Source organism: Poeciliopsis prolifica, unplaced genomic scaffold (assembly GCF_027474105.1).
Source record: "Poeciliopsis prolifica strain line A6 unplaced genomic scaffold, Auburn_PproV2 SCAFFOLD008, whole genome shotgun sequence".
Classification (NCBI taxonomy): domain Eukaryota; kingdom Metazoa; phylum Chordata; class Actinopteri; order Cyprinodontiformes; family Poeciliidae; genus Poeciliopsis; species Poeciliopsis prolifica.
Genome location: NW_026562383.1, coordinates 13,984,434 through 14,010,164, shown reverse-complemented (window position 1 = coordinate 14,010,164; position 25,731 = coordinate 13,984,434). Strand labels below are relative to the sequence as shown.

Genomic DNA, 25,731 nt, shown 5'->3' with positions numbered 1-25,731 from the left:
GTGAATGCAGGTTCAATATGTGCTGTCCTCTTTGCTTTCAAATAGTTCACTAATTAGAACTATATGAACATTTGAAGGCTAAACTCAAACCAATAGACCTTTTGTAGATAGACAGGACATGGTGAAGTTTATTAAAGGTGCTGAAGACCATACAATGAATACTTCAGATGAAGAAATAAACTCAGTTTGAGTAAATAAAGCGTAATGGGGCATTATAGTTTTATGCTATGACAACAAACATGCAATAATCTCATTAAAAATTCTATTTCTTTTTTATTTCAAAAGATATTCAACTGAACTAAAATATCCTCTTGTGTGCAACTCCTTTGTGTGTTTCCTTTTCAGCTGGTGTGCTCCATCATTGCCGGAGTCCTCCACTTTTGTTTTCTGGCTGCGTTCACCTGGATGTGTTTGGAGGGTGTGCAGCTGTACCTCATGCTGGTCGAGGTCTTCGAGAGCGAGTTCTCACGCAGAAAGTATTATTACCTCTCTGGCTACCTCGTCCCTGCGGTCGTTGTTGGCATCTCTGCAGCCATTGACTACAGGAGCTACGGAACACAGCGGGCGTAAGTGATCCGCCTTCGGTGAATCCTTTCTCCTGGTTTTGCCCAGAAATGATATGAAAACAAAAATCATGAACTTCTCTACTTAGACACACCCACACAGCATGCATATGGTGCTCTGTGCTAATGACAGTAATATCACAGGGAGTAATTCCACCTCCGGCCCATGGCAAATTTACAGCCTGTCACTGCAGAAAGAGGAGTCTGTATTAGGAAAAGCATTAATGAATGTGCTGGCTGACTGGCTTGCCAGTTCTTATTTATTTATTCTTTTTATTCTTTGCAAATGGATAATTACTGCCCTTATCAGTAAGAAGTCTATGTGCCTCTGGATTGGTCTTTATCCAACCAGTAAACTTAGAACTTGGAAGGCTTTAATCTTATAATTTGAAGAATGAAAGTGTACGTCATGTTTCACTCTCCCAATTTCTTGCAGCTGTCCTCACTTCATTTATGCATTCTGAAAAATAAAGACCAAAGGAAAGGGTATTGCTTTTTTAAAACTTCCTGCAAAACATTGTTTGCTAATGACAGCACCGGTCACAACAATGACAAATATGAGAAAAACCAGGCAAGCTGCCACAACCACCTATCCCTGGATTCTTAATCTTTAAATGCTCACCAGGTGAAATGACCTCCAGAATCACCACGCCCAACACCTGGCAGAGCGGTGAGCCCTAAACCAGGACAATCAAAAGTAGCAATAACAGTAAAAAAGGAACCACTTAAGAAATAAAATGAAAATAATAACAAGTTTCAGGTTGCTATCATCACCTACTCTCAGTGCAATCTCAAGACAGACAATGGTTTTGTGCCCAGTCTGCACATTTGCAAACACTGAAACTTAAAAACTGAAAACACAAGCGCGATAAGAATTGTTTTTTTATTCTGCAGCATCTCATGGCACAGTTCCAACACCCTTTCGAGGTCGAGTTTTCTTCACTGTGGTCAGAAGAGTTGCTCTGTTGCCATGGCCTATCATCTAACCAGCTCCTCTGTGCACTAATCAATACGACTGAGCAGTGTTTTGGCATAGAAACGACTTGATGAACTAAATGTTCCTTTTTACGTATTCCAGATGCTGGTTGAGAGTGGATAACCATTTCATCTGGAGCTTCATTGGACCAGTGACCTTCATAATAGTGGTAAGTTTTAAAATTTGTGCAAGCGTAGGATCTTTTTTTTTTTTTTTCTTTAATCGCAGAGAAGCTTTGGAAACAGTTTATAGATTTTCTCTCCATGTGTGCTGGCAGCCTCTTAGCTCTGCTTTCTCAGATCAATTTGCATGAAAGGAAAGTGGTCCCATTATAGCTGACACGAGGACATCAGTGTCCACTCAGCTATGAAATCCTATGAAATCAGAATTGTTGAGCAGTAACAACGCGGAGCTTTTCGGTCCTCTCGTCTCAACTAGAGAATACTCCCCTTCCTGCAATCAGGAGGAGAAATCGTTTCAGGCATGAAGGTCATTTGCTCAGTGGGAAAACAAGGGGGATGACGGTGAGTGAGGGGTGAGTGGGATGGTGGTGGTGGTGGGGGGGCAACATGGAAGTAATGAGTGGGTGGGCCAGACAACCATTACCAGAGTGCACTGCCCTACTGAGGATCATGACACATCCCCAGCCAATCCAACACACAGACATCTCCATCTTCACTTCTTAATATTTCATGTAGAGTACACCGAGTTCGCCGCAAATTCACAACACACTTGCAGAAGAGGTGAGAACTAACACACGGCGAATGTCTATGCAGGAACATGCATGTAAACGAGTCCAACGGTTGTATAAACATGCAAAACCATGAGAGGAGCTGCATGGACTCCTGCACTGGTTTTATGTGCTTTATTTGGCAGAGAAGTAAGAGACCTGAAAACTGTGGAGGATGGCTCCTTAGAGACCAAGCATGTAGAGGAGGAGGTGTTTTTTGGGGGGTGGGGATCCATATGCAGCTTTCTGCAGAGTGCCTCCTAGCTTCTCTACTCGGCGTCCATCCGTCTGTCCTTCTCGCTGTATCTGTGTCATCACTTACGGCTGTGTTAAATGTATCTCTAGCCGCTCGGCTCGTGTGGACGTAAATTGGCCCTAGTGGCCGGGAGACAAAACTCTGTGATCTAAAAGCCTCTTTCTGTCTTCGCAGCCGCTCCTACTTCTTCTATCTTTCTCCCCGCCGCTGTTCGGTTACATATGCCTGCCCTTCACATGCTGCTGTTTCCCTTCCAAGACTATTTTCTGTCATCTTGTCATTTTTTTCAGACTGCATCCATATGGTCGGATAATTGGGATTCTTTCTTCCTGTAGGAGGACAAAAACTTCAAAAATGTTTATAATTATTGTTTGCCTCCCAGTAAACTTCACCTTTTTTCTACACTTAAAAATTTTTAAGCTTTAACAGAAAAAGCGATTTTAGTTGACCTGAAGTTCTTAAGGGAGTAAAAAGGATCCGTATACCCTTGTTGTTTTTCATGGAATCTTTAGTGCAGCACATTTGAACAGTTAAATATGGTATCAGACCAAATCAAAGCTCATCCCCTCCCTTCCTTTTGTGGCCACAGGCCCTGCGGTGCTTACAGAAAGACATCCTGAGAGCATGGAAACCTTTTCTGGATATATGGTTTGAATCACTTAAATGTTTTTCCTGGCCTCGGTAGAAATTGCCTCTAAAATATGGCATTCAGCTCCCGTTGCTCCCACCCCCACCTTTCTCTCCGAAAGCTTTCCGAGCTTTCAGCCATGACGTGTTAAGATTTGTTTGGGCTTTGCCGCGCGTGCGTCCTCATCTCATGTAATTGCGCTCTGTGTTTGGCATTGTCTGTAATGACAAACATGAGAAAGAAAGACAAACAGAGAACGCAGCTCGTGTCAAAGCCTCGAGCCGACTGAGGAAGACCAAAGTGATAACCTCTCGCTGTTGATTTTCTCTGTGAAAGTCAGGTCTTATGATCAGTATAAAATTTTCATAGACCTCTCACTGAAGGTGTGTTGCTTCCTTTCAAGCCAACACAATAAAAGATGAAGTGTTTCTTCTCATACTATATTGGTTTCTGTCTACAGTGTCTTTCAGAAATAGTATTACCCCTTGAATCTTTTTCACATTTTGTCACGATTCAAACACAAACCTCATTTAAAGGGATTTCAGGGGATTGGCCAAGACAAAGTAATACGTTATTTATAACTGGACAAAAATAATACGTGTCTCTCAAAGTATTTCTCAAACAAAGACATCAAAAACACGGCATACTTTTGTATTCAGCTTCAAGAGTCAATAGTCAATTGCAATTGCAGCTGCTAGTTTTTCTGAAAATGTCTTTTACCAGCTTTGCACAACTAAAGACTTAAATGTTCACCCTATTCTTTGCAGAATAGCTCAAGTTCAATCCGAGTAAATGGAAAGCATCGCTGAAAAACAATTTTCTCATGCTATCCAAGAATCTCTGTGGGATTTTTCGACTGGGCCATTTTAACACATGAATATTCTTTGATCTAAACATTTCTTTTGTGGCTCTTAGTGTCGAAGTCCTGCTGGAAGGTCAACTTCTCTCCTGCAGCTTTTTCTCCTAAATTGTCCTGGATTAATGCTGCGGTCAATTTTTTTTTCTTTTCAGAAGTTGGAGCTTAGAGTTAGGAATGATGTCACAGCTGAGTTAAGAGTGTAGTTGCAATTCGCTAAATAAGAAAATTTGCTATGTATACAACTTTCAACGAGGCAAAAGAATAGGCTTCTCTTCATCTTATACTTTCAACTTCAAAAGGAAAATTGTCCTAAGTAAATAATATCCGGTACTGTGTGCTTTTCTAAGAAAACATATAGACCAAAGTGAAGTTGTGAGAGAGAACATGGAAAAAGACCAAGACCCAGGTTCTCAAAGATTTTCAGACTCCACTCAGAGAACTCCCATTTTATTCAAAAAAAATTCCTGCTGGGGGCGCTAATGTGGTGCAGGGGTTAAGGACAAGCCCACATAAGGAGGCCTTAGTCCTTGACGCAGCTGTTGCAGGTTCGATTCCCTTGCCACATGTCTTCCCTCGTTCTCATTACCCTACTTTCCTGTCACAGCACTTTCAAATAAAGGCCACAAGAAAAGAGTGACTCAGTTAGCTGCTAAAAGGGACAGAAATGTCTACCTGACTGAGATGGCACGGTTGACCCTGTCGCTAGGTGTGATACTGTCTTCACTGTAATTGGTTTATACATAAACAAAAAGAGACATAAAAAATATGCCAGTATAAGTGATCTGGATTTAGAAGTGTCATGGTGATGAAACTCTGCAAATTGGGAGCATATACACATGTATAGGCTTCTGGCCGTGCTGGTTATTTTACCACTCCATCTATTTAGTGATGATGTGGACACTCATTATTTGCTTGTGTCAAGTTGTTTTATCTGGCGAAACAATGCTTCGTGAAAATTCTAAGAAAACTCCCAGAAATTCTACAAAATGTTGTAATTTGTTATTCATTTTAGTCTCAAAACTAAAATTAGCTCTACAATCATAACCCCTTCAGCATTTCTCAATTGGAAGTGAGAAGAACAGAATCCTTTCCAATACCAGAGACATCAAAGTTATTTCAGCCAAAGGAGATAAGTCTAGGGATTAGAGAGTAGAGGGGTCCTAACATTTTTCTGCAAGAAAATATTCTTTTGTTTGTGTCCTCTGTTTAACAAGTAAAACAGATTTTTTTTCTTAATTCAGTTAAATCTCCTGAGACAAAAGCTGTGATTAAACATCCATGTTTGAAAATGTCTTAATACAGAACTGAATATTTAAATGCAAGCAGTGTTTAAATACGTGGTTTTAAACACATTAGAATATCTGGAGTGCTTCACAGCACTCTCTGTGAGGACAGGATCTGACTACATCTCTACTGACAGCACCTAAGCCTGCACTGCGAGCACATGGAACTGGAAGCCTTCCTTAGTGCAGTCTATTAACCCTGATGCACATCTGTTTTGACAGGTCAATGTCATCTTCCTGGTGGTGACGATGTACAAGATGGTGAAGCATTCCACCTCCATGAAACCCGACTCAAGCAGGCTGGGGGGTATCAGGTGAGGGGTGTCACTCTTGGAGATTAAGAGGCCGGGTGTGTTGTTGCTTCTTTTGTGGCTGCGTGTGTTTGTGTGTGTGTACTGAGAAAGGTATGAGGGGGAGGGATGGTGGTTTATATGCGAGGAGGAAAATAATATGCGCCATCGCCACTTCTGCCTTGCTGCTATAATTTCAAAAGTTGTATTTGACCTACACATTTTATTTGATTTTACTTCCAGCCAGACCCATGGTTTACCCTTTCAGATTTTATTTTCCTTTTCCATCTGTTGGTGGTGCTTTTTTAGCTCACTTTTATGATTTCAGTATTTGCGCCACTCATGGGTATATTGCCTATTCTATTTCTTCATAAGTGCATTTCTGACCTTTTGGCGTCTCTTTGCTCCTGTGTTCTCACATAGTTTATAGGCGCATTTGGAAGATAGATCCCAACCATATGTCTTGTTGATTTCAAGATGTGTAAAAAGGAGAGGAAATAATTATATAAAGTGGGTTTTAGGGATGGGGGTTTTCTTCCATCTCCCTGCTTCCAGTGGGCTGCTTTGGTTTGATAAAACAGCAATTCCCTGACCATTTCTGCGCTTGGAGCCTTGTTCAACAATATGTTTGACAGCATGCCAGCATATGTTATGTAGGCGTTTGATTTTTAGGCAGCAACTCAGATTTGGGTCCAAACCAAAAAAAATCTGAAAAAAAATGAACAAAATAAGACATTTTAATTGGCTTTCTTGCTTGTTTTAGCTCACATAAATGACACATTTGTGGATTCTGCATTTTGTGCAACCACAACTAGCAGTCAAAACCCATTAACTGTCATTAATTAAGGTCTTCCGCTGTGTTGTATAGAGTTTCTGCTGTGTATATTGGAACTTGTTAAAAAGTTGTCTGGCTTTTTTTCCCCCAGACCAAAAACAAAATTATATGCCTGCAGAAGAAGCACAAACAAGTGGACAGCATGTCTACTAATAAGACATGATTATTATTCTGATTTCTTTTCAAGTGACATGTTGATGGTCTATATCTCCCCTTCTCTCTACACTCACTAGATCTTTCTCAGAAATGGGTAGGACTCCCCTCTCTCTGTTGCCTTTTTTGTCACCGAATCTGACTGTTAGGCTATCTTATGTCCTTTAGACTTTCCTCTTAAGGAATCAAGTCAAGCCTGCTGTTTGTGCCATATTTTCAGCTACCAAACTGTGATGCAGACCAAGAAGCTAAATTTATATCTAACTGTCCGTGCCAGAAATTTGTCAAAACTTCTGCAACATTTCCAGAGCAGAAAAAGTAAACCAAAAATATATATTGTGTTAAAGTGCAGCTCAGAAGTTTTGAAATGTGGCACGATTTTTTTTTTTTGCAGTAGTTCATCATCACTTTTCCACCTTTTTTTGCAGGTCATGGGTGTTGGGAGCTTTTGCTCTGCTTTGTCTTTTGGGACTCACGTGGTCCTTCGGCTTGTTCTTCCTCAACGAGTCGTCCATCGTGATGGCTTACCTCTTCACCATTTTCAACACTCTGCAAGGGATGTTTATCTTCATCTTTCACTGTCTGCTTCAGAAAAAAGTAAGAAACTGCCTTTTGGGACTAATGCAGGAGTGAAAAAACAGAACTTGTTTATCTGTAAAGTTGCCATGCAGTATGTATTGCAAAAGTATTAATACACCTCACACTTTTACAGCTTTTGCAAATCTCAAAGTTTTTCACTGGGATTTATGTCACATTAGATGTGCAGAACACATACTTCATGTTTAATATGCTGTTCTTTACTCTTGATACCCCTATCTAATATCCATAGTCTCTAATTCCTTTTTTAAGACGTCAAATAGGATAGAGGACATCTGTTTTCAAGTTTTGCCTCAGATACTCAATTTGATTTACGTCCAGCTTTTGACTGGAACGCTTGAATAGATAAGTATCCTTTGATCTAACTCACTCCTCTGTGGCTCTGGTTGTTTGTCTTTTACATCCTCAAACAAAGTTTCTTCCAGGGTTGCCATGTATTACGCTCCATCTTTCTTCCCGCTAACCCCATAGTAAATCACATATATCATCATCATCACAGTATGAGTGTGCGCTGCGTTAGGATCACAAAGGAATGTCTGGAATGCACGAGTTCACAGCTAACATCCATAGCTCAGTTGTGCATACATACACAAAATGGAGCCTATCTGATAGTCTCAGTCGTAGATGCCCACTCCTCTCATATGAAGGTACAAAGAGATATTGACGTACAGATCAAGATAGGAGCGAAGAAAATGCAAATCACAGCTGTTTGTCGTTTTTTTACGAGTATGTTGCTTATGCGGTAATATTGCTTTAGTCGTGTTTCTTAGTCTCAACTCACCACAGAATGTTTTTTTTCCACCTTTATACAACTGGCGGTCCGATTTCTTACAGCTTTGCTTCAACAAAAGCTTTTTTCTTGACAGATTTGTGGATTGACATTAGTCTTGTTTTCCACCTCAGCTGCAGATCTCCAGAGTTACTGAGTAGTTACATCTATTCAGTCACGTTTGGCTCCAGTAGGTTACACAAGATTTAATTTAAGTGTATCAAACTAAAGAGAACTTAATGCAAATAAATGCATATCACTTGCATCGTTCAGAATTTTTCTAGTTAAAAAAATTTGATCTACTTTGTGTTGATTTTTCACATAAAGCCCCATTATAATGCATTTAGATCTTTTGAGTACAAAACAAAATATGAATACTGTAGCAAGGCACTATGTAAGTTTACCTCTTTCATGCACTTTAAACTTATACAATTAAAATAGTTGGCTTGGGTTTTAGAGCTCTGAGAAAGCTTTATTTCCCTAAAACTTGCATTATGAACAAAAGAAAAAAGGACTGCAATAATTAAACTTCTAATTAATAGAATCAATGGCTGATGTAAAACATTGATACTTTAAAATGATTTTTTATTGGTTGTTGTTATTGCATTTATTGGTTGCATATAAATTTTATTTGAGAAGGAATTTGAAGTTGGTCAAATCATAGCATACGGATGAGTGACTGATTATATGTTTTCAATTTAACTCCAAATTTCACTTAATGTAAGCCCAACACATTCATTCTCCAATGCTAAGTATATGGATAATTTATATTTATCCATATACAAATATTTTTCCTACTTAAGCAAAACAGATATTCGAGGGTGACTTTAATTTGTGGCATGTTACAGGTTTCTTGTCATCCCAGTTCTTGAAGGTTTGGCATTTAAACTGCTGTCGGCTGGCTGCCAGTAGATAAAGATTTGGGATTTGCACCTCTCCCTGAGGAGAGGCGGACGTGTCAAACTCTATGTCCGTGTGTTCAGTTTGTCCTAATCTTTTTGCTGCTCTGCAGGTCCGGAAGGAGTACAGCAAATGTTTCCATCAGTCCCAGTGCTGTGGCGCTCTGCCTTCTGAGAGTTCCCACAGCTCGGCCAAGGCAGCCACGTCTCGATCCACAGCCCGCTACTCCTCTGCTACACAGGTACGCCAACAAGAAGCAAGCAAGAGTTTAAGCTATGAAATTATGTCTGTGAAAGGTTTTCAGCAGTAAAACTATTTTTTTTCGTGATCTTTTAGATTTTTTAAAAATAAGTTGAGTTATTTTGCTACATTTTCATGTCAAGAAATCCAGCTGAAAGGTTTACACCAATAGTCACTTAACCTTCAAGTGTTGAGGCCTTTGTGTGACTTCAGCTGAAAGCGCATGGTTACATATACCATATAAAAAGACATGTTTTTTGCCTCACTGACTGAATGTTTCCTATTATATGTCAGTGTCTTATACTTCCTATATGGAAAAATGCCAAACCTGCAAATTCAGAACATGTCATACATGTCTTTAATATTTGAGAGGATAGCCTTTTAAGCTGTGTAACTTGGGTTTGAAACATTCCAAATTTCCCCCTACAAGCTTGATAGTTTGCTGGCATTTTGGCCCATTCGTCCTGACAGAACTGGTGGAACTCAGTGAGGTTTAAAGACCTTTTTACTTCACTGCAAAAAGGCCATTCTCTCTTTTTAATTAATTTGGTTGTTCTTTTCTGAAGATGATTGTTATGACATATTGGTTATGTCTTCTAGGTATATGCTGCTTCAGTATTTTCCACAACATGTTCTTTCCTGATGATGCCATTTAATCTGTGATATTACTGATGATTGCCACAGTAACAATATTACTTTACTAAATAGTGAAATATTTAAATCAACAGTGATATTTCTGCTGTTGAAAACATAAAGAACATTCCAATTATGAATGACTTTACCTTCTAAAACTTTGTTATGCTGCATTAAACAAGTGTCATCAAATGTACTGCTTGAGTACCATTGTTGAGCAATCTGCATGCATGATACCTAAATAAAAATTGTTTGTTGCAACAGTTCTTTGCATGTTTGAAATTGCATACACGTCTATTCCTCTAAAGATAAATGTAAACTATATTCTGAGACCTGTTATCCCCAATACTTTACTGTTTGGAGGATGAGTTCAGTCTTGCAAGCATCCCTGCTTTTTCTCCAAATGTGGTAATGGTACTTAAATTTTAGTGAAATACTCCAAATACTCAAATTTTAGGGACAAAATGGCATTTTTTGAAGGAAATGCCTTTAAAAATTCATCTTTTTTGCTCAGGTGCATTTGCAAACTGTAATCTGTCTTGCTGCTTTCAGAGCAGTGGCTTCTTGCTCGCTGAGTGGGCTTTCAGCTTCTGTCAGTACAGGATTCATAATAAGTTTCTTCCCAGCTTCTACCAGCATCATGTTTGCTTTTGTCTTTAATATTTCTGTTCTTTTAACGCTTTTATATCTCTATCTGGTTGAAGAAATTTAATACAGAAAAAAGTACAGTAGTACTTATTGTGATTATGGAGAAAACCCACGTAGTACACAACAAGATGTTTAAAAAGTAATAAAAAAAAATGCTCTTGGTTGTTTTCTAAATCTAATATCTTTTGAAGTCCTCATGAGGTGAGGCATTTTTACAATCAGTCTGACAGGAGGAAATGCCTCTCAGCCAGATAATGAATGAAAGATTTACACTTTTTCACAAAGCAGTCGCCATCGTCTGTCAGCCAAGCTTGTCAAAATAATGATGGGTAGATATATTTGTAAACAAATTACAGCCACAACTGTTATGATGCTGTACAAAACATTTAAGATGCTTTATTTCATGACACAAGTCAGATCAAGCAAGAAATACATATGTCAGAATTTTATAGATAGGTAAACCTGTTTATTATTTTTAGACTTTGTTATGTGAACCAGAAAGCATGCAGCTCAGTTTCATTCATAAAGCCAATACTTAATATGATTAAGTCTTCTTTCTGATCGTTGAGCCGTAGATTATATTTAGCATTAGGAAAATCTCTCTCATTTGGATCAATTAGCTTGTTTTAGAAATATTGAACCAGAATAAAGAGGTTCCGCACTGACTGGAACCTCTGTTAAAGCTATTTAAAAGCCTCAAGGCCTTTTGTTCTCTTCCTTTCAGCTCCCCAATAGCTTTTCTACTTGATTAAGGTTTGCGGACTGAAATCGCACACAACATCTTGTGTGTGAGCTTGTGAATTGATATGACCAAATGTTATTATTATATTTCAAAATGTACTGTGGTACTAAGGTCTAAAGTGTTTCAGATCTTTAGTCGTACTAAGGATCTCAGATACCCACAGCATTACTGGTCTCCATCATGTTGTGCACTGGGCATCAAGCGCTTTTCTAAAAGTTTTCATGTGAGACCTATGGCCTTTTTTGACATCAATCTCAGACCTACATTATGTTGTTGGCACCTAAATGTTCTACACTGTATTCTGCTTACTCCTTAAACTTTGCAGGTCTTCTACCCTCTCCCTAACCATCCTTCTTCGTGTGGAGTGTAGCAACATAAATGCAGTCGTTTATGCTTTTATGTTATGTTATGTGTCCTCGTTTCCCACTTCAAAGAGTGACCGAAAGATATTTGTCTCTCTGGTATATTTATAGATTCACTGATCAACCTAAAAAGCAAAGTACAAATAAAAAATTTGAAGGATATGGAAATTGTGAACAACTTTCCCAACATTAATGAATACAACACACAACAAAGCAGGTTTTAAACTGTGGCAATTTTGCTTGATTTCTTCAACCTTATATAATTTTTTAACCATTTTTTTTATGATTTCTTGAAAAGCATCTGCTCTGAACATAAAACATGGGCACCCTGTGGGAAAGAATTGCTGCTTATCCCACTTATGATATCTGCTCCAAAGACTTTGTGAGGTCTCATTTAGGGAGCACCGCTGGGAATTCGGTGGCTGCTTCTGCTCTTGCTGCTCAGAGTAGAAGAGAGCAGCTCAGAGTCAAATTACAAACCATAAGACTCTCAATTTTAGGGAGCAGTCGAATCAATAGCATGTTGTGGAGCTTTGTGATACACAAACATGTCATCAGCTAGCGCGTCAATTAGATACTAATTTATAGAGAGTATGGTCTGAATCACAAAACCACAAAGCCACTCAGGCCTGGGGACCAGAAGCCTTGAAACATAACAGCACCATGTTGAGCACTAATCAGCGGCTGCTTTTTTTTTCTCAACACAGAGCCGCATCAGGCGGATGTGGAACGACACTGTGAGAAAGCAGTCGGAGTCTTCCTTCATCTCAGGCGACATAAACAGCACCTCCACGCTCAACCAGGGTAAGCAACTACTGCCTCCGTCATCACCAGACGAGACACGAATTCTGTTCTCTTTGTGATGAAGCTCTGAATTAACAGTGAACACTTCAATGGATGCAGCCTGCATCGCTTCGTGCTGACTGAGGGGAGAGGGAGATAAGGCCCGATTTCATGCTGCTTTTCTCCAAACGAACAATCAGATGCATTAAACTCTCAAAGCTTTGCAGCATTTTCTCACTTGTCTCTGCTTGCTTAGACTAAATAAATGGAAAGAAACAGACAAATAATAATATATTTGCAGTGCCTCCCTTCCCAGAACCCCTTTACATTTCGTCACATTACAACTATAAGTGTGTGTGTTCATTAATATGTTGTTATGAGATAGACCAAGCCAAAGTTGGGGAAAATTGTACAGTGGAAAGAAAATGATGCAATTTTTTTTTAACTAAAAGTGTGGCATTCATTTATTTTGAGCCCTTTATTCCTAACAAATCCTGTTAAACATCCACAAGAGGTCATCTAATTTTTATATCGTCCATCAGTGTGCAGTTCAGTCCTACTGTGAATGAGGTTGTTCTGCCCTTCAAGCTTTGTTTGAGAACTTCACTGAACATACATCATATTTAAGAACAAAAAACACATCAAGTCAGGGATAAAGAGAGATTCAAGGTAGGTTTAGGTAAAAAAAAAAAAAAAAAACGCACAAAAAGGGAACAATTCAATAGGTGAAAGTGAAAACATTTCAAGGGCAATGAAGAATTTAATTTAAAAAGCATCCAAAATGCTAATGGTAACTCTGGAGGAGATGCAGAGACCCACTTTTTGAGTGGGAGAATGCATCAACAGGACTGATATTAGTTGTTTGGACCAAAAGAGGAGCTAGATGAATTCCACTGACGAAGAAAAGCCATGTAGGCCACACAGTCAGCATGTGGAATAAGGTTATCTGGTCAAATTACTGTAGTCCAAAATGTACCTATTTTGCCCTTATGGAAAATCTGTGGTTGTAGAAAACTCCATATGATTCTTAGGAGACCACCCTTGGTGTGAAACATGGAAATGGAAGCATCATAATGTGGGGATGAATTTAATAAGCAGAGTTGATAGGAAGATGAATAAATTCAGTCTCCAAATTTGCAAAGCTAGTCAAGAGCTAGCTGTAACTACAGCCGAATTCAGATGCATACTACCGTTTCAAATACTTAATGAAAAAAACTGTTCCAAGTTGCAACAGGACAAAATCAGTTTATTGCTTGCAAAGCACTGTTGTGAAGTTTATTATGTTATAGATCAGGACTAAAGATACTGTCATCCCGAAGTGACTTTGTAGGTAGAAGAAGAGGACAGAGAGGAGCAAAGTCGGTTGGGGGTCAGAGCAAGCTTTGGGAGTTATTCCAGCATCATGAAATCCAGGAACCGGACTCTGCCAATACAGATTTGGCTTCAGTTCAGCACTTTTAAAGCGATCCTTGCCAATACAAAGTTTCTCAGCGATTCATTCTAATAACTTCGGATGTGTTGTTGCATTCCCGAGAGCTTAGAAAAGCGCATGATGGTTGATGAGGACACTGTGTTATTTGTGGTAGGCCGCATGGATATGTTTCGTCTGCTGTCTCGAATGGATGAGTTTGTTTGGATGAATCTGCCTGACATAAACATTGCAGCTGATTATGTTGCCAGGTTTTGGTCAACACTTGTCCCTATAATGTTGTTTGTCAGTTACATCGGCGAGCTGTTTGAGATACGGCACGCCTTGACCAGCGTTTCCGCGGCTGCTCTGTCCGCACACAGACGGAGCAGAGGCTGTAAATCTTCTGCGGCGAAAGGTTTTGTACAGCGAGTATCAGTGTTTGTTGATGGAAACTACCCGATGCATTGCCGCACAAACCTAAGAACATGCAACCTTGAGCTCACTTCCTCTAATGTTTTCACCTCCTAATTCTTTCCCCTTTTTTCTGTCTCTTCTTCCTGTTATTGCAGGGATGACTGGCAACTACCTCCTAACTAACCCCCTCCTCCGAACCCACGACACTAACCCCTATAACAACCTTCTGGCTGAAACGGTGGTGTGCAACACCCCCTCTCCACCGGCCTTTCACTCCCCAGGTGCACATCCTCTACCCCTGCCACCTCATGTCTTCTCTTTCTTTGTCTTGCACAGATTTGTGGTTGTTTCCAAAGCACACATACAGCATTTTGAGAAGTGTTCCCCTTTCTGGAAAAAGAAAGACAGATTGCAACCACTTTCAGGTCTAGTCTGTTAAAGCTACAGCTAGCTCTTTATTTTTAAGCGTGAAGAGTGAAAACCTGGCTCTGGTTTCAAAGTACACCTACCAGCTCTTCCAAGGCCCAATAATTAACATGTTTTATCCTATTTGTGTAAAAACAGCAGGTTGTTAGGGTTTAACAGCGAGCTGGAACATCAGGCGAAGCAGCCTCAATAACAAAATCAGCCTATCAGGACCTTAAAAGCGCACTAATTAACACTTTATATCTCATTTGTTTAAGCCATTGGAAAACAACAATTTGCCATTTTGGAGTGGGTTATCTGCCAGTCTTGGAGCGGAGCTGTTCCCAGGCAACCGACTAAGAGAGAAAGAGAGCAAGAGAGAGAGAAAAGAAAGTTAACGGCCTTTGCCAGAGGAAATATTCCAGCAGGAAGTTGTCTTTTTTATACATTGCACATACTTGTGCAATTAATAAATGATCCTGATATCAAGTGTTAATTAGGGAGCACTAAAGGTGGCTGCAGCTGGGCTGTGTTGCCTGGTTAACAGCCTTTATTCTGTATGCTATTTCAGTCACAGCAGCTTCATATTCAACAGACGAAGTTTGAGAGTGATGTCACTTTTCTCATCTGTCTCCCTGCCAGAAAACAAATCCTTCTCAAAATGCCAAACTGTTCCATAAAGTATGTTGGATTTTTATTATTTTTTTATATGTGAAAGCAGTGGAGACTGAGACTGTGACATGGCATAACTGAAAATGTTCAGACTAATTATACAGACTCTACCTTTTGTCCTTCATGGCTTGCATCTCTAAGTGTTTTGTTTATTGTTTTTCCTTTTTATTACGGAGATTAACATCAGAGTATTCTTCTTATCTGGTCTACTTAGAAGTCATGTGGGAATTTCTTTTTGGTGAACACAGCTGCAGCATTTTAGTCCAGATTATTTATATATGCATATACAGATATGTTATCGCCACCTGACAAAAATATCCGAAGTCAGTCTGGAAAAAAAAAAGAGATTAGATTAGTGAAGATTTGTTTCCCCATCCTTCAGTTCATATTTATACATCCATAATTCATCCACCTATCCATTGGTTTGTCCATTATCCATTCATCCATCCATCTGTTGGCCTCCATCCACCCAGCTGAAATCCAGGCATCCACTGAGTTGTCCATCATAATCCTTTATTGTCCACCAACATGGATATTTCATGCATGTAATATTGGGTTTTATCACGCAGTGATAACTTATTGAAATCTCAACATTTTCTGAAGATAAACCTGATTTGGAACAGCGCGGTGCATTGTGACCTAGTTCCTCTCTTGCAGAGTGAAAGAAGCCCAATCAGAGGAGAAAAAAACAGAAGCTCATGACGCAATGCGGGCAGAGTTACAGGCCTCTGTTATTTCACAGGCACTTGATGATAAAAAGGGAATACACAAGGCGGCAGAATGGCAAAAGTGTGTATGGAGCGACTGTTCCGATTAACCTGCCCCAGTCTCTGTTGTTTTGTGCTGCGAGCTGGCTGGCAGCACAATGCGCACTTCATGCCTAGAACTAATGAAGCAGTGATTGGACTGAGCCACTGCTGAACTACTGAAAAGCAGATGCATTTTTTGATTACATCCTTTTTTTTTTTTTCAAAATTGATTAATTACATTTTTATTGAGGTGAGTTGCTCTGCAGCCAAGCAGCTCAGGTGCATAACTTAGCTGCTGCTTTCTATCCTTAAAATGTTTACCTGCCTAATCTGTGTCGAATAATTGCATTTTAACTCTGGCGCACAGGAGACAGATAAAAAGAGGGAATATTTAATTACTGGGTAATTCTCAGTTTGAGAGCATAAATCCTTGCCTTACACACTTTCTTTCTCTCCTCCTGAGGCTGTCCTCTGTTGTTATTTGTGTTCAAACACACAGGCAAAACAAAAGAAATAGTTCACATGCTTATAAACAGAAAAAAAAAGTCAAGGATTTAACATATGGAAAATAACGTTAAGGAAGCTGCAGCAGCATGACACACAAATGACAAAACCTGGTGCGAAGATCACCAGCCAAAAATGAAATACGCATAGAGAGAAGCTGTCAAGCTCAACACAGGCATTTACTAAGTTTGCCTGCTATAGTCATTACACTTAGCTCCTGGAAAAGGATGAGCCTGTCCCCCATTATAAGTGCATTAATACAAAGTAATATTCTGCAGATGTTCTTCTGATGCAGTAAAAACTGGAAAGAGAGCGCATATTGAATGAATCTCTGTTGGAACGTTTCCCAGAGTGCAGCTGTCGCCATGTCCAGTTGAATTCTGTTCACATCATTTCTCTCCCTTTTCCCGGTAGACAATACCTGTCTGCAGTAAAAATAAATAAATAAATAAAAATCCAGGTTGCATGCAAAGATAAATGTACATTTTGCAGCAAAGTCTATCCAGACACAAGATTGATAACTTCCCTAAAAGCACCCCGACCTTGATTTGCATTGTGCTCTTTGCACTTAATTTTTTTACTCATTCTAGAATATTTTTATTTACCTCCTTTGTAGATTTTTTTGATATGGTTGTTTAAAACCCGACTCTTACCATTTTTTTTCTTTTGTTTGTCGGAAACAAAATATATTCAACTCATAATAACCTATCCTGAATCCAGTCTATTAACTAAATCAACAAACTACTTCAGTATCCTCACAAGTGAAAATAATTAGGTTATTTTAACTACTTTTATTGAGCTGCGCTGGATAAGTCCTTGCATGAATGCATGCCTGGCTCAGAGCCTTTATCAGCAGTCCACTTTCTCCCTGCTCGTATGAACCCTTCTCATGCCACCCTGGGCAACTGCCTATGTTGCTCAATCAGCAACATAGGCTTATTGAGGGATATTCCAGAAATGTCTCATGGTTAAACTGTGCAATGCCCAATGAACAGTAGATAAAATTTACAGCTGCACCCTCAAGCCACAACCTGAAAATAGAGTAGCCTAATCTGAAAGCGATGGGTATAATTTGAGATCTCGGACAACCCCCCATTAAAGTTAATAAGGGCTGGTCCACAATCACCTTACTCTTTGCTCTTTTCTTTTTTTGGCACTTTCCATAAAACACTTGCTTTTTGCTTTTAAACTTATTTTGAGTTATTTTTACTCATTTTCTGACTAGCTCACTCGAGACTCGACACTAACACGCTGTCCTTTTGTTTGCCTGAAACAATAAAAACCCAACACTTCCATCACATTAAATAATCCTAAAAGCAAACTAGACACTTCCACTTAAATCTTTAACACTTGCACTGTAATTCAGATGCAGGCTGTGGAAAACCAGAGTAATTTTTAATCATTTGTATGTGTTCTACATTGTTCATATAAAAGCGGAACAAACTTGGTTTTATCTAGGAAGTGTCTTGCTGATGTTTTATTTTGTTTTGTTTTGTTTTTTTAATAGGGAGCGCAAATATTGTTCATCAACCTGAATAATATTTGTGACTCTTGCATTTAACACGTTTTTTTTTTAGGATTTAGTGTTTATTTGACAAATAACTTCAGTGAGTTTTGAAAACGATAATTTTTTTTTTCTGTAATCAACACAGGGTCAAAAAATATTCATACAGACTCAAATATATCCTTACATCTCTACCTACATTCGGTTAAATGAAGTCTGCAGCAAACTTGTGGCATAGCTATTGGTTGAATATTGACAGCACTTCTTTTTAACCCTCCAAGATGTTATCAAAACACTCAGGATGAGCATTAGAGGTGTCACAGTTAGACAGCTGGGAAAGAGGAGTCCTGCCATCAGACCGTCAGTTTCCTAAACCACACATAAAAAACCTTGTGGGGTTTAAATGACTCCATTTCTAAAGACTGTGGGAGGGTTAAATACAGTGAAGCTAATTTAAATTGTTAAGTTTTCTTTCTGCCTTAGAAACAGCTGTAGTACCCAATGCAGTGCAGACTAGAATAGAATAGAATAGATAGTATTTAGTGTCATTGAACAGGATTCAATGAAATTTCTATTGCATCAATCTTATTCCAAAAAATTGATGTTTACTTGCTTTATCTATTCCTAAACCAGTTTCATTAGTTTTTGGAATCATTTTCTTGTGGAAAAGTTTGTAGGTAGCCCTTTTCTTCCTATATTCTCCCCATTTTGCGAGAGTCCAAGTACCACAGGCAACATAACAAACTGTTCCCCTGACAGTTTGCACAGTTGTCTTAGACTAGAATGCCTCAAAACATCCTTTTTCTCATTGAGACTAAATGTTTCAATAAATTTACAAGTCAGAGGATATTAGGAACTGGTTTTCCATCAGCATCCTGTTGTAAATTGAGTTCTGGCTTGCCTTTACACTCTGTTTCTTTAGTCAGAGATGATAGTTTTGGTCAAAAGTGTAAAGTTGGTCTCAGTTATATCTTTCATCTGGTCAGCGACCTCAAATATACATCAAAACTGGTTTTAGGAAAGATAAACATTCTAATTTTTGCCTTCTGGAACTCCCCCCAAACTCAACCCAGTTGAAAATGTAGGGGCTTATGTTTTAAAGCTCGCTGTGTGCCAGGAAACTAACCACTTTAAATTAGTTCTACCAACTCTGCTAAGAACCTGTTCAAACATCCGGTCAGAATTATGCCAGGAGCTTGCTGGTGGCAACAAAAACTGTGTGGTTTCTCTGCAACTTCCTAGAAGACAGTAGTGCGAACATCAGTAGGGATGTCTGTAAGTATTTGAACCTGGATATGCAATTTTGAGCCTGTGTGCATTTCCATAGTCCATGATAAATTTCAAACATGTGAACCTAGTTATTTTAAAATTCCCTGAAGTTGTTTCTTCTATGTCCATTCTTCTCCCCCAAAAATGTTTTCAATCATGTCATTAAAACCCCCAAAATGAATTTAAAATTCATATCAGTGATAAGTGTATGTAAAGTTCTGACATAGGCTGGATATGCTTGCTGCTGAATCTTTTCACCTGCAGAGTCCTGGATTCAGTTGTTTTGTTTTTTTTTTTTTTTTTTTTTTTTTCTGGCTTTCACTTCTCAATCTGGTGAACAAATGCATGCATTTTCCATTCAACTTAAACACTTAGAAGAAAAATCACTTGTGTTTTGAAGGACACAGCTGAATCCAGGCTGAATGTTACAAGCTTCCACTTTTGTCTTATTTCACTAATTTTGTTATTTCTGCTGCAATTGAAAGAGCATCTGTTTTCCTTTTTTTTTTGTTTGCAAATCAGCTGTTCTTAGGCCTGATAGCCTGAGCAGACACACTTGATGTGAGTGGTGGCAAAGTGAGTCATTGCACGGTGTCTGTGTTTCATGGTGTGTGGGGGCCTGCTGCTGTTTTCATGGGGCCCCCGGCGTAAAAGAGGTGACTGGCCATCTGTGTTTGACATTACACTCTAGTCTTGCCTTCTTTTACCAGGTGGAATGTTTTATTCATTGTGGATGACACATTTTCTCATCCCCTCGTTTTCATCTACTTGGGTTATGCGCATCACCTATTTTTCAGCCATTTTTGCTGCTGTGATGTTACCTGGTCATGAGCTACTTTGATCTATGTTGTTGTTTATATTTTTAAGTTTTAAGTCATTCTTTGGTCTCATTCTTCCAATATTGTTCAGGATAATTTCTTACATTGGCCCGAGAACGTCATCTATAATGAGGACGAGCATAGCGGGAAGATAATTGGTTCTCTTTTGACTTTCATGTTGTCGCACTTACATGAAATTAAAATCAAACCTGAGATCAAAAAGCAAAAGTTTAAAGTGTCCTGAGCAGTATCAACTGAAGTGCTTTGCAAAAATATTAACACCTCTTGAACTTTTAAAATTTTTGTCATGCCCTAATTATAAATTCCATGCAGATTGGGATTTTATATGCTAGACCAACACAAAGTAGCTCATAACTGTGAAGCTGAAGAAAATGAAACAGCTTTTCAACTAAGTAGTACATTTTTACTTTTACCTTTACTTTGATGTTATTTAATAAAATCCAGTGTAAACAATTGCTTAGAATTTATCTACAAGTATAAGTTATAGATACAAAGGAACACATGAGAAAGGTCAGGGATAAAATTGTAGTGAAGTTTAAAGCAGAGTTGGGTTTTAGAACAATGTCTCAAGCTGCGACCGTTTCACGGCGCTCTGTTCAAACCATCATCTGAAAGTAGAAAGTACGATTCAACTGCAAACACACCTGGACATAGCTGCTCATCTAAACTGACAGGCAAGGCATGGAGAGCGTTAATCAGAGAAGCAACCAGGAGGTCAGTGGTAACCGTGGAGAAGCTGCAGAGATCAACAGCTCTGGTGGAAAATATGTGAGCAGAAAAAATATTATTTGTTCATCCTGGTTTTTAGGGAAAACGGGGAGGCAGAGCAAACATGCTCTGGTCAGCAGGGGTCAAATTTTAACTCTACGACCTGGTGGCAGCATCATGCTGTGGTGTATTAGTGCAGAAAAGTCCAGATCTAAATCCAATCAGGAACCTGTGAGAAGATGTGAAAATGGATGTTTTGATATTTCACATGAAGAAACAGGCAAAAATGTTAATCAACCGGTACATTTGCCTACTGGATAGAGATGAAGCCTTGCAGCTTCAATTCTCCACATTGTGTTGGTCTATCACATAAAATGCCAAAAGACTGATTAATTGTGCCTCTACACAACAACACGCAAACAAGTTCAGGGGCTATGAATACATTTGCAAGACCCTTCGTATGTGAATGATGTGGTGGTTTTCTTTGTTGACATAAAAGAAATTATATCTTACCTGCTTTTCCGCCTTTCGTTCTAGGACAGCACTCTCTCAGCAACAGCAGGGACATCAGCGCCATGGACACCCTCCCCCTCAACGGCAATTTCAACAACAGCTACTCCCTGCGCGACGATGACTACGAAGCCGTGGGTGTTCGAGCCCCTGGTGACCTGGGGGGCCTCAACCTGGATGACGCCGCATTTGAGAAAATGATCATATCTGAGATTGTCCACAACAACCTCAGGCCCCGCGGGGCCCCTAAGGCTCGCAGCACCCCAAGAGAGAGAGACCGCGCGCCGCCTCCCCACACCAGGGTGACTGTGGATCAAGGAGGGGGTGGGAGCGGGAGCGAGGATGATGCCATCGTGGCAAACCACACGGAGGCCTCATCCCCGCAGAGAGGTGGTGGAATAGGAGGCCACACCACCCTGGAGCTGCTCCTGCACCCCCACCACAAGGAGGTGCTGGAGGCCCCCCTCCTTCCGCAGAGGACTCACTCTCTACTCTACAGCGCCCAGAAGGCTCCCAGGCGTCTGGAGGGCCACAGTGGCCATGGCTCCGAGACTGTTACCGCAGTGGAGGACATGGGCTCCCAGTCACCCAGCAACAACAGAGACTCTCTGTATACCAGCATGCCAAATCTGAGAGACTCTCCGTCACCGTCAGCTTCGCCCTACCCGCCGGAGGAGGGGGAGGAAGAGGAGGAACTCTCTCCGTCGCCTCACAGCGAAGGCGAGGATGCGTATCACAAGAGCATGCCTGAGCTTGGCGACGCTCCGCAGCCGCTGTCCTACTATCACATAAACCGAGGCACCAGCGATGGGTGCATCATCTCGCCCAGCACTGAGGACTGTGAGCAGGACGGAGACGCCCCAAGCGATGGACAAATGCAACTGATCACCAGCCTCTGAGAGGGGATGCAGGGTTGGGCACCTCTGTTGTACAGGTTTGAACAGCTGGGTGCTTTCTGGTGATGTCAAGAGAGCCTAGTGGGCCTGGCTCCGCACATGCCCTTCCTGTTCGGACAGGAAGTGAAAAGTTCCTGGATTGGGAATAGGAATGAAAGACTTTTTTTTTTTTTTTGTTTTTGCACAGAAATCTCATTTACACACAAGACACACCCAACTGAGGCCAGACAAATGTGGTGCTGCGGCTGCTCTGCTGCTGGACTAATGAGGTGCAGAGGATAACACAGAGGCCGCAGTTTCAAAGATAAGTCTGGTGTTTCTGTCGTACTGAGAGAAAAATCGAAGAGTAAGGGATTAAAAAAAAATTTAAACCTCCAAGCAAAGAACCATGAAGCTCTTGGCATATTCCTGGGGGACTTTACGGATCCAGGGTCCTTTTTAAGTCAAGAAGTGCAGAACAAGAACTAGTGAGGCTCCACTTACACCGTCAGGACTGTAAAGTTAAGAAACCACTAATTCAGACTCAGGCCTTATATTTTTCTCTATTGCACAATTAACTGTTGTACATGTAACAGCTGAAAAAAATATATATTTTGCTGTACCACTAGTGTAGAAAGTAAAAACAAAAAGACAAAGTGGAAAAAGATAAAGAAAAAAGAAACGGCAAGAATTCAGTAGTTATGCCCTTTCAATGTTAAAATTCTTCAGACAAGGTTAATCAAACTGTTGGAAATGTGCTTATTTTTTCCTCTCACACTTGACTTGTAGAATGTTTGAATATAAAAAAAATGGGAAAAAAATAAGTTCATATGAAACCATGTTCACATCTCTGCTTGTGAAGTGTTTTTTGCTTTTATGAATGATGAGTTTTTCGCCAGTAGCATATTTGTTGACACCGGGCCATGCAAAGACTTAACATTAGAAGGAATTGGATCCCTGTGTAATTTATTTGACTTGACAGAAACTTTCAGTTTTGACTCCTTTCCTTCCATGCATTTGCAGATTTTGCAGGTTTTATTTTTTATTCTTTTGCAAAACTGTTTCATCCTTTGACACTAATTAATTTATTAAGTAATTAAAAAAAAAAAAGATCATGGTCGGAGAAGTGTGAAAAGACATTGCCGCACTGATGAGGTTAATTTTATTTCTTTTGTAAGAGCCCATCATCAACTGGTATTTAATTCAACTCCTGTTTGATATTAAATAAATGTGAAACTTTTTCTCGTTCGCAGAAATCTGTCTGCTCTTTCTTATCTTTTTTCCATTTATTTCTGTGGCTAAACAAATGCTCTCCATTCATGCAAATATGTATCTACAAATGAATATGTGCATTAAATCCACTTGTGTTCAGCTTTGTAAATATCTATCAGGGGACAGCATTTCATCTGAATTGACCTTTTAATGCAACACACAAACAAAAAAAAAAAAGAGCCCATGCCGTTCTCACGGCAGCAGTTTCTCCCTGCTCCCATTCTGTCTCATTCTCTCTGTGCTTTCCTTCTCTTCTGTATGAGACATCTGTTGTCCGTCTGTAAAGTCTGCCCGTTTTATGTCCAGTAACAGCGGTGTGTTTGTATCCTCTCCCCCGTGGTGGAAATGGGTTTTTTAGAAATGGCAGCTGACGAGTTGCACATGGCGTCTTGATTTTTCTTTACAGCATGTGATAAACTGCAGTATTTAAGAGTTAACAGATACCCAAGTTTATAATGCTGGACTAATAGAATGAATAAGTAGGAAACAGATGGTACTGTGAAATATAGGCCCATTTATGCTATATTTCTTTTGAAATACGAGGGCAAAAAGTTTCTGATAAATTGTGAAATTGTGAGTTTCAGGGTTTGATGAATGTACATGATGCATCTCAAAGAATTAGGATATCAGTGAAAAGTTGCTTTTTCACAAATTCAGTTAAATAGTGAAACGTTACACACGTTTTGAGTCTTTATGATATGAAAGAAAAATAATATCATGTATCATGTTTTTGCCATGTTGTGGCATGCACAAACATGAGAAGACTTTTATTTTAAAAAATTAGAAGGTGAAGGAAACCCCTAAAGAAGCTTGTTGTACACACTTCTTTTCCTGACACAAGTAGAAGAAGTTTATATCTTGACATAGTTTTTATTAGGCATCATTTCATTAGACATTTTTGTATTAATTGTTTTTTACAATTTATTGATCTAAATTTAATCTTCAAATTTAAGGCTTCATTGTCTGTAAGCCATAATAATCATAATTTGCTGAAAATGAAGCCTTAAAATATTCTGCTAGAATCCATAGATAACAAGTCTCACTTTTTTAATTGATTTTTTTTAAATCAATAAAAAAGTTTGACAGTTTATTCAGATGCACCTGTAATATATATATACATATATATATGTATGGTATGCGAGAAGCCATCAGAGTTCTTCATTCTCATGTAAGATTCCACAAAATCAGTATTTGTCTTGCAAAACATGTTAATGTGATATCGGAATCTGGATCTGGCTGCTTTCAATCATGTGAAACCACTTTTTTTTTTCCCAGTCAGTTATAAAGTCAGAAATTTTATATTATAAATTTATTATAAGTATTCCACATGATTTTTATTTTTTTAAGAAAAAAAAACAGACTCCTTTAACTTTTGGTTAATTTCATTCATGTTAAAAACACAACTTATGAGACATTTAATTGGTGGTTTATGTGACAGACCAATACAAAGAAGTTTGAAGACCACTTCAGTGGAAACATAATTATACATTGAAATTCTTTCCTCCCAAATAAAAATCTGAAATGTATGGCATGTCAGTATTCAGGCCCTTCTAGATTTGTTAGATTTGCAATTACAGCTGCAAGTCTTTTTAAGCATCCAGATGTACATATTTGTACATCTGGACGCTAAAATTTCTGCCCATTCTGATCAGTTTCCAAGTCTCCCCACAGAACATCAATCGGACTAAGATCTGAACGTTAGCCAGTCCACTCTGCAATGATCCAACTGTCTCACTGTAGCTCTTGTGTGTTTTGTTTTGTCCTGGCAGAAGGTGAACATCTGCCCCTGTCTCCAGTCTTTTGCAGCCTCTGGCCTGGCTGCCCTGCAGTTAGCTCCATCCATATTCATATTAACTCTGACTAACTTCCCTTTCCCTGCTAAAGAAAACATTCTTCTTAGCATGATCCTGTCACAATCATAACCTTCTGAATCATCCATTCATGTTTGTCGTAACGTGACTAAATTTGGAGATTCAGAAAATGTAAATCATTTTGCAAGGCACCATATGATGAAACATTTCAGAATCATGTTTTGTTTTTATGCATTTATAAAATGCATAAAATTTATATTTATAAAATTCCCCACAATATTTCGAATATTCATGTTTTTTATATATATATTTAAGAGAAACAATGCATAAAATGCAAATCTAGTTAAATTTAGTTTTAAAAATTGCTTTGAGGCCAATCTTTGCATCCTATGAGATTGAAGTTTGAGTTTAGAGAAAGCTGATGTAGAACGTTATTGAGTGATGCTTTCTGACATTGAGAGATTGGAGAACATCTAAAATGTCAGAAGAAGATGCATCCATTGGAGCGTCTGGGGGTCTTTTAGCGAATATTCAAATTTTC

The 25,731-nt window shown here is 39.2% G+C and overlaps 1 protein-coding gene across 9 annotated transcripts in view; it reads left to right on the top strand.

The window, feature by feature from the left end:
- LOC129361792 (adhesion G protein-coupled receptor L2-like) overlaps positions 1-23,242 on the top strand; it is a 124,599-nt gene extending 101,357 nt beyond the window's left edge. For 4 of the 9 annotated variants that reach the window (XM_055032893.1, XM_055032891.1, XM_055032892.1 and 1 more), the window contains 8 exons: positions 346-566; positions 1,642-1,708; positions 5,518-5,609; positions 7,002-7,170; positions 8,952-9,080; positions 12,172-12,268; positions 14,228-14,353; positions 21,260-23,242. In XM_055032893.1, the coding sequence (XP_054888868.1) occupies positions 346-566; positions 1,642-1,708; positions 5,518-5,609; positions 7,002-7,170; positions 8,952-9,080; positions 12,172-12,268; positions 14,228-14,353; positions 21,260-22,131 (1,773 nt within the window). In that variant the 3' untranslated portion in view covers positions 22,132-23,242. Of the gene's footprint in view, positions 1-345; positions 567-1,641; positions 1,709-5,517; positions 5,610-7,001; positions 7,171-8,951; positions 9,081-12,171; positions 12,269-14,227; positions 14,354-19,697; positions 19,752-21,259 lie in introns of all 9 variants that reach the window. The other 5 variants (XM_055032895.1, XM_055032900.1, XM_055032897.1 and 2 more) reach the window with 4 other exon arrangements.
- The last annotated feature ends 2,489 nt before the right edge of the window (positions 23,243-25,731 follow it).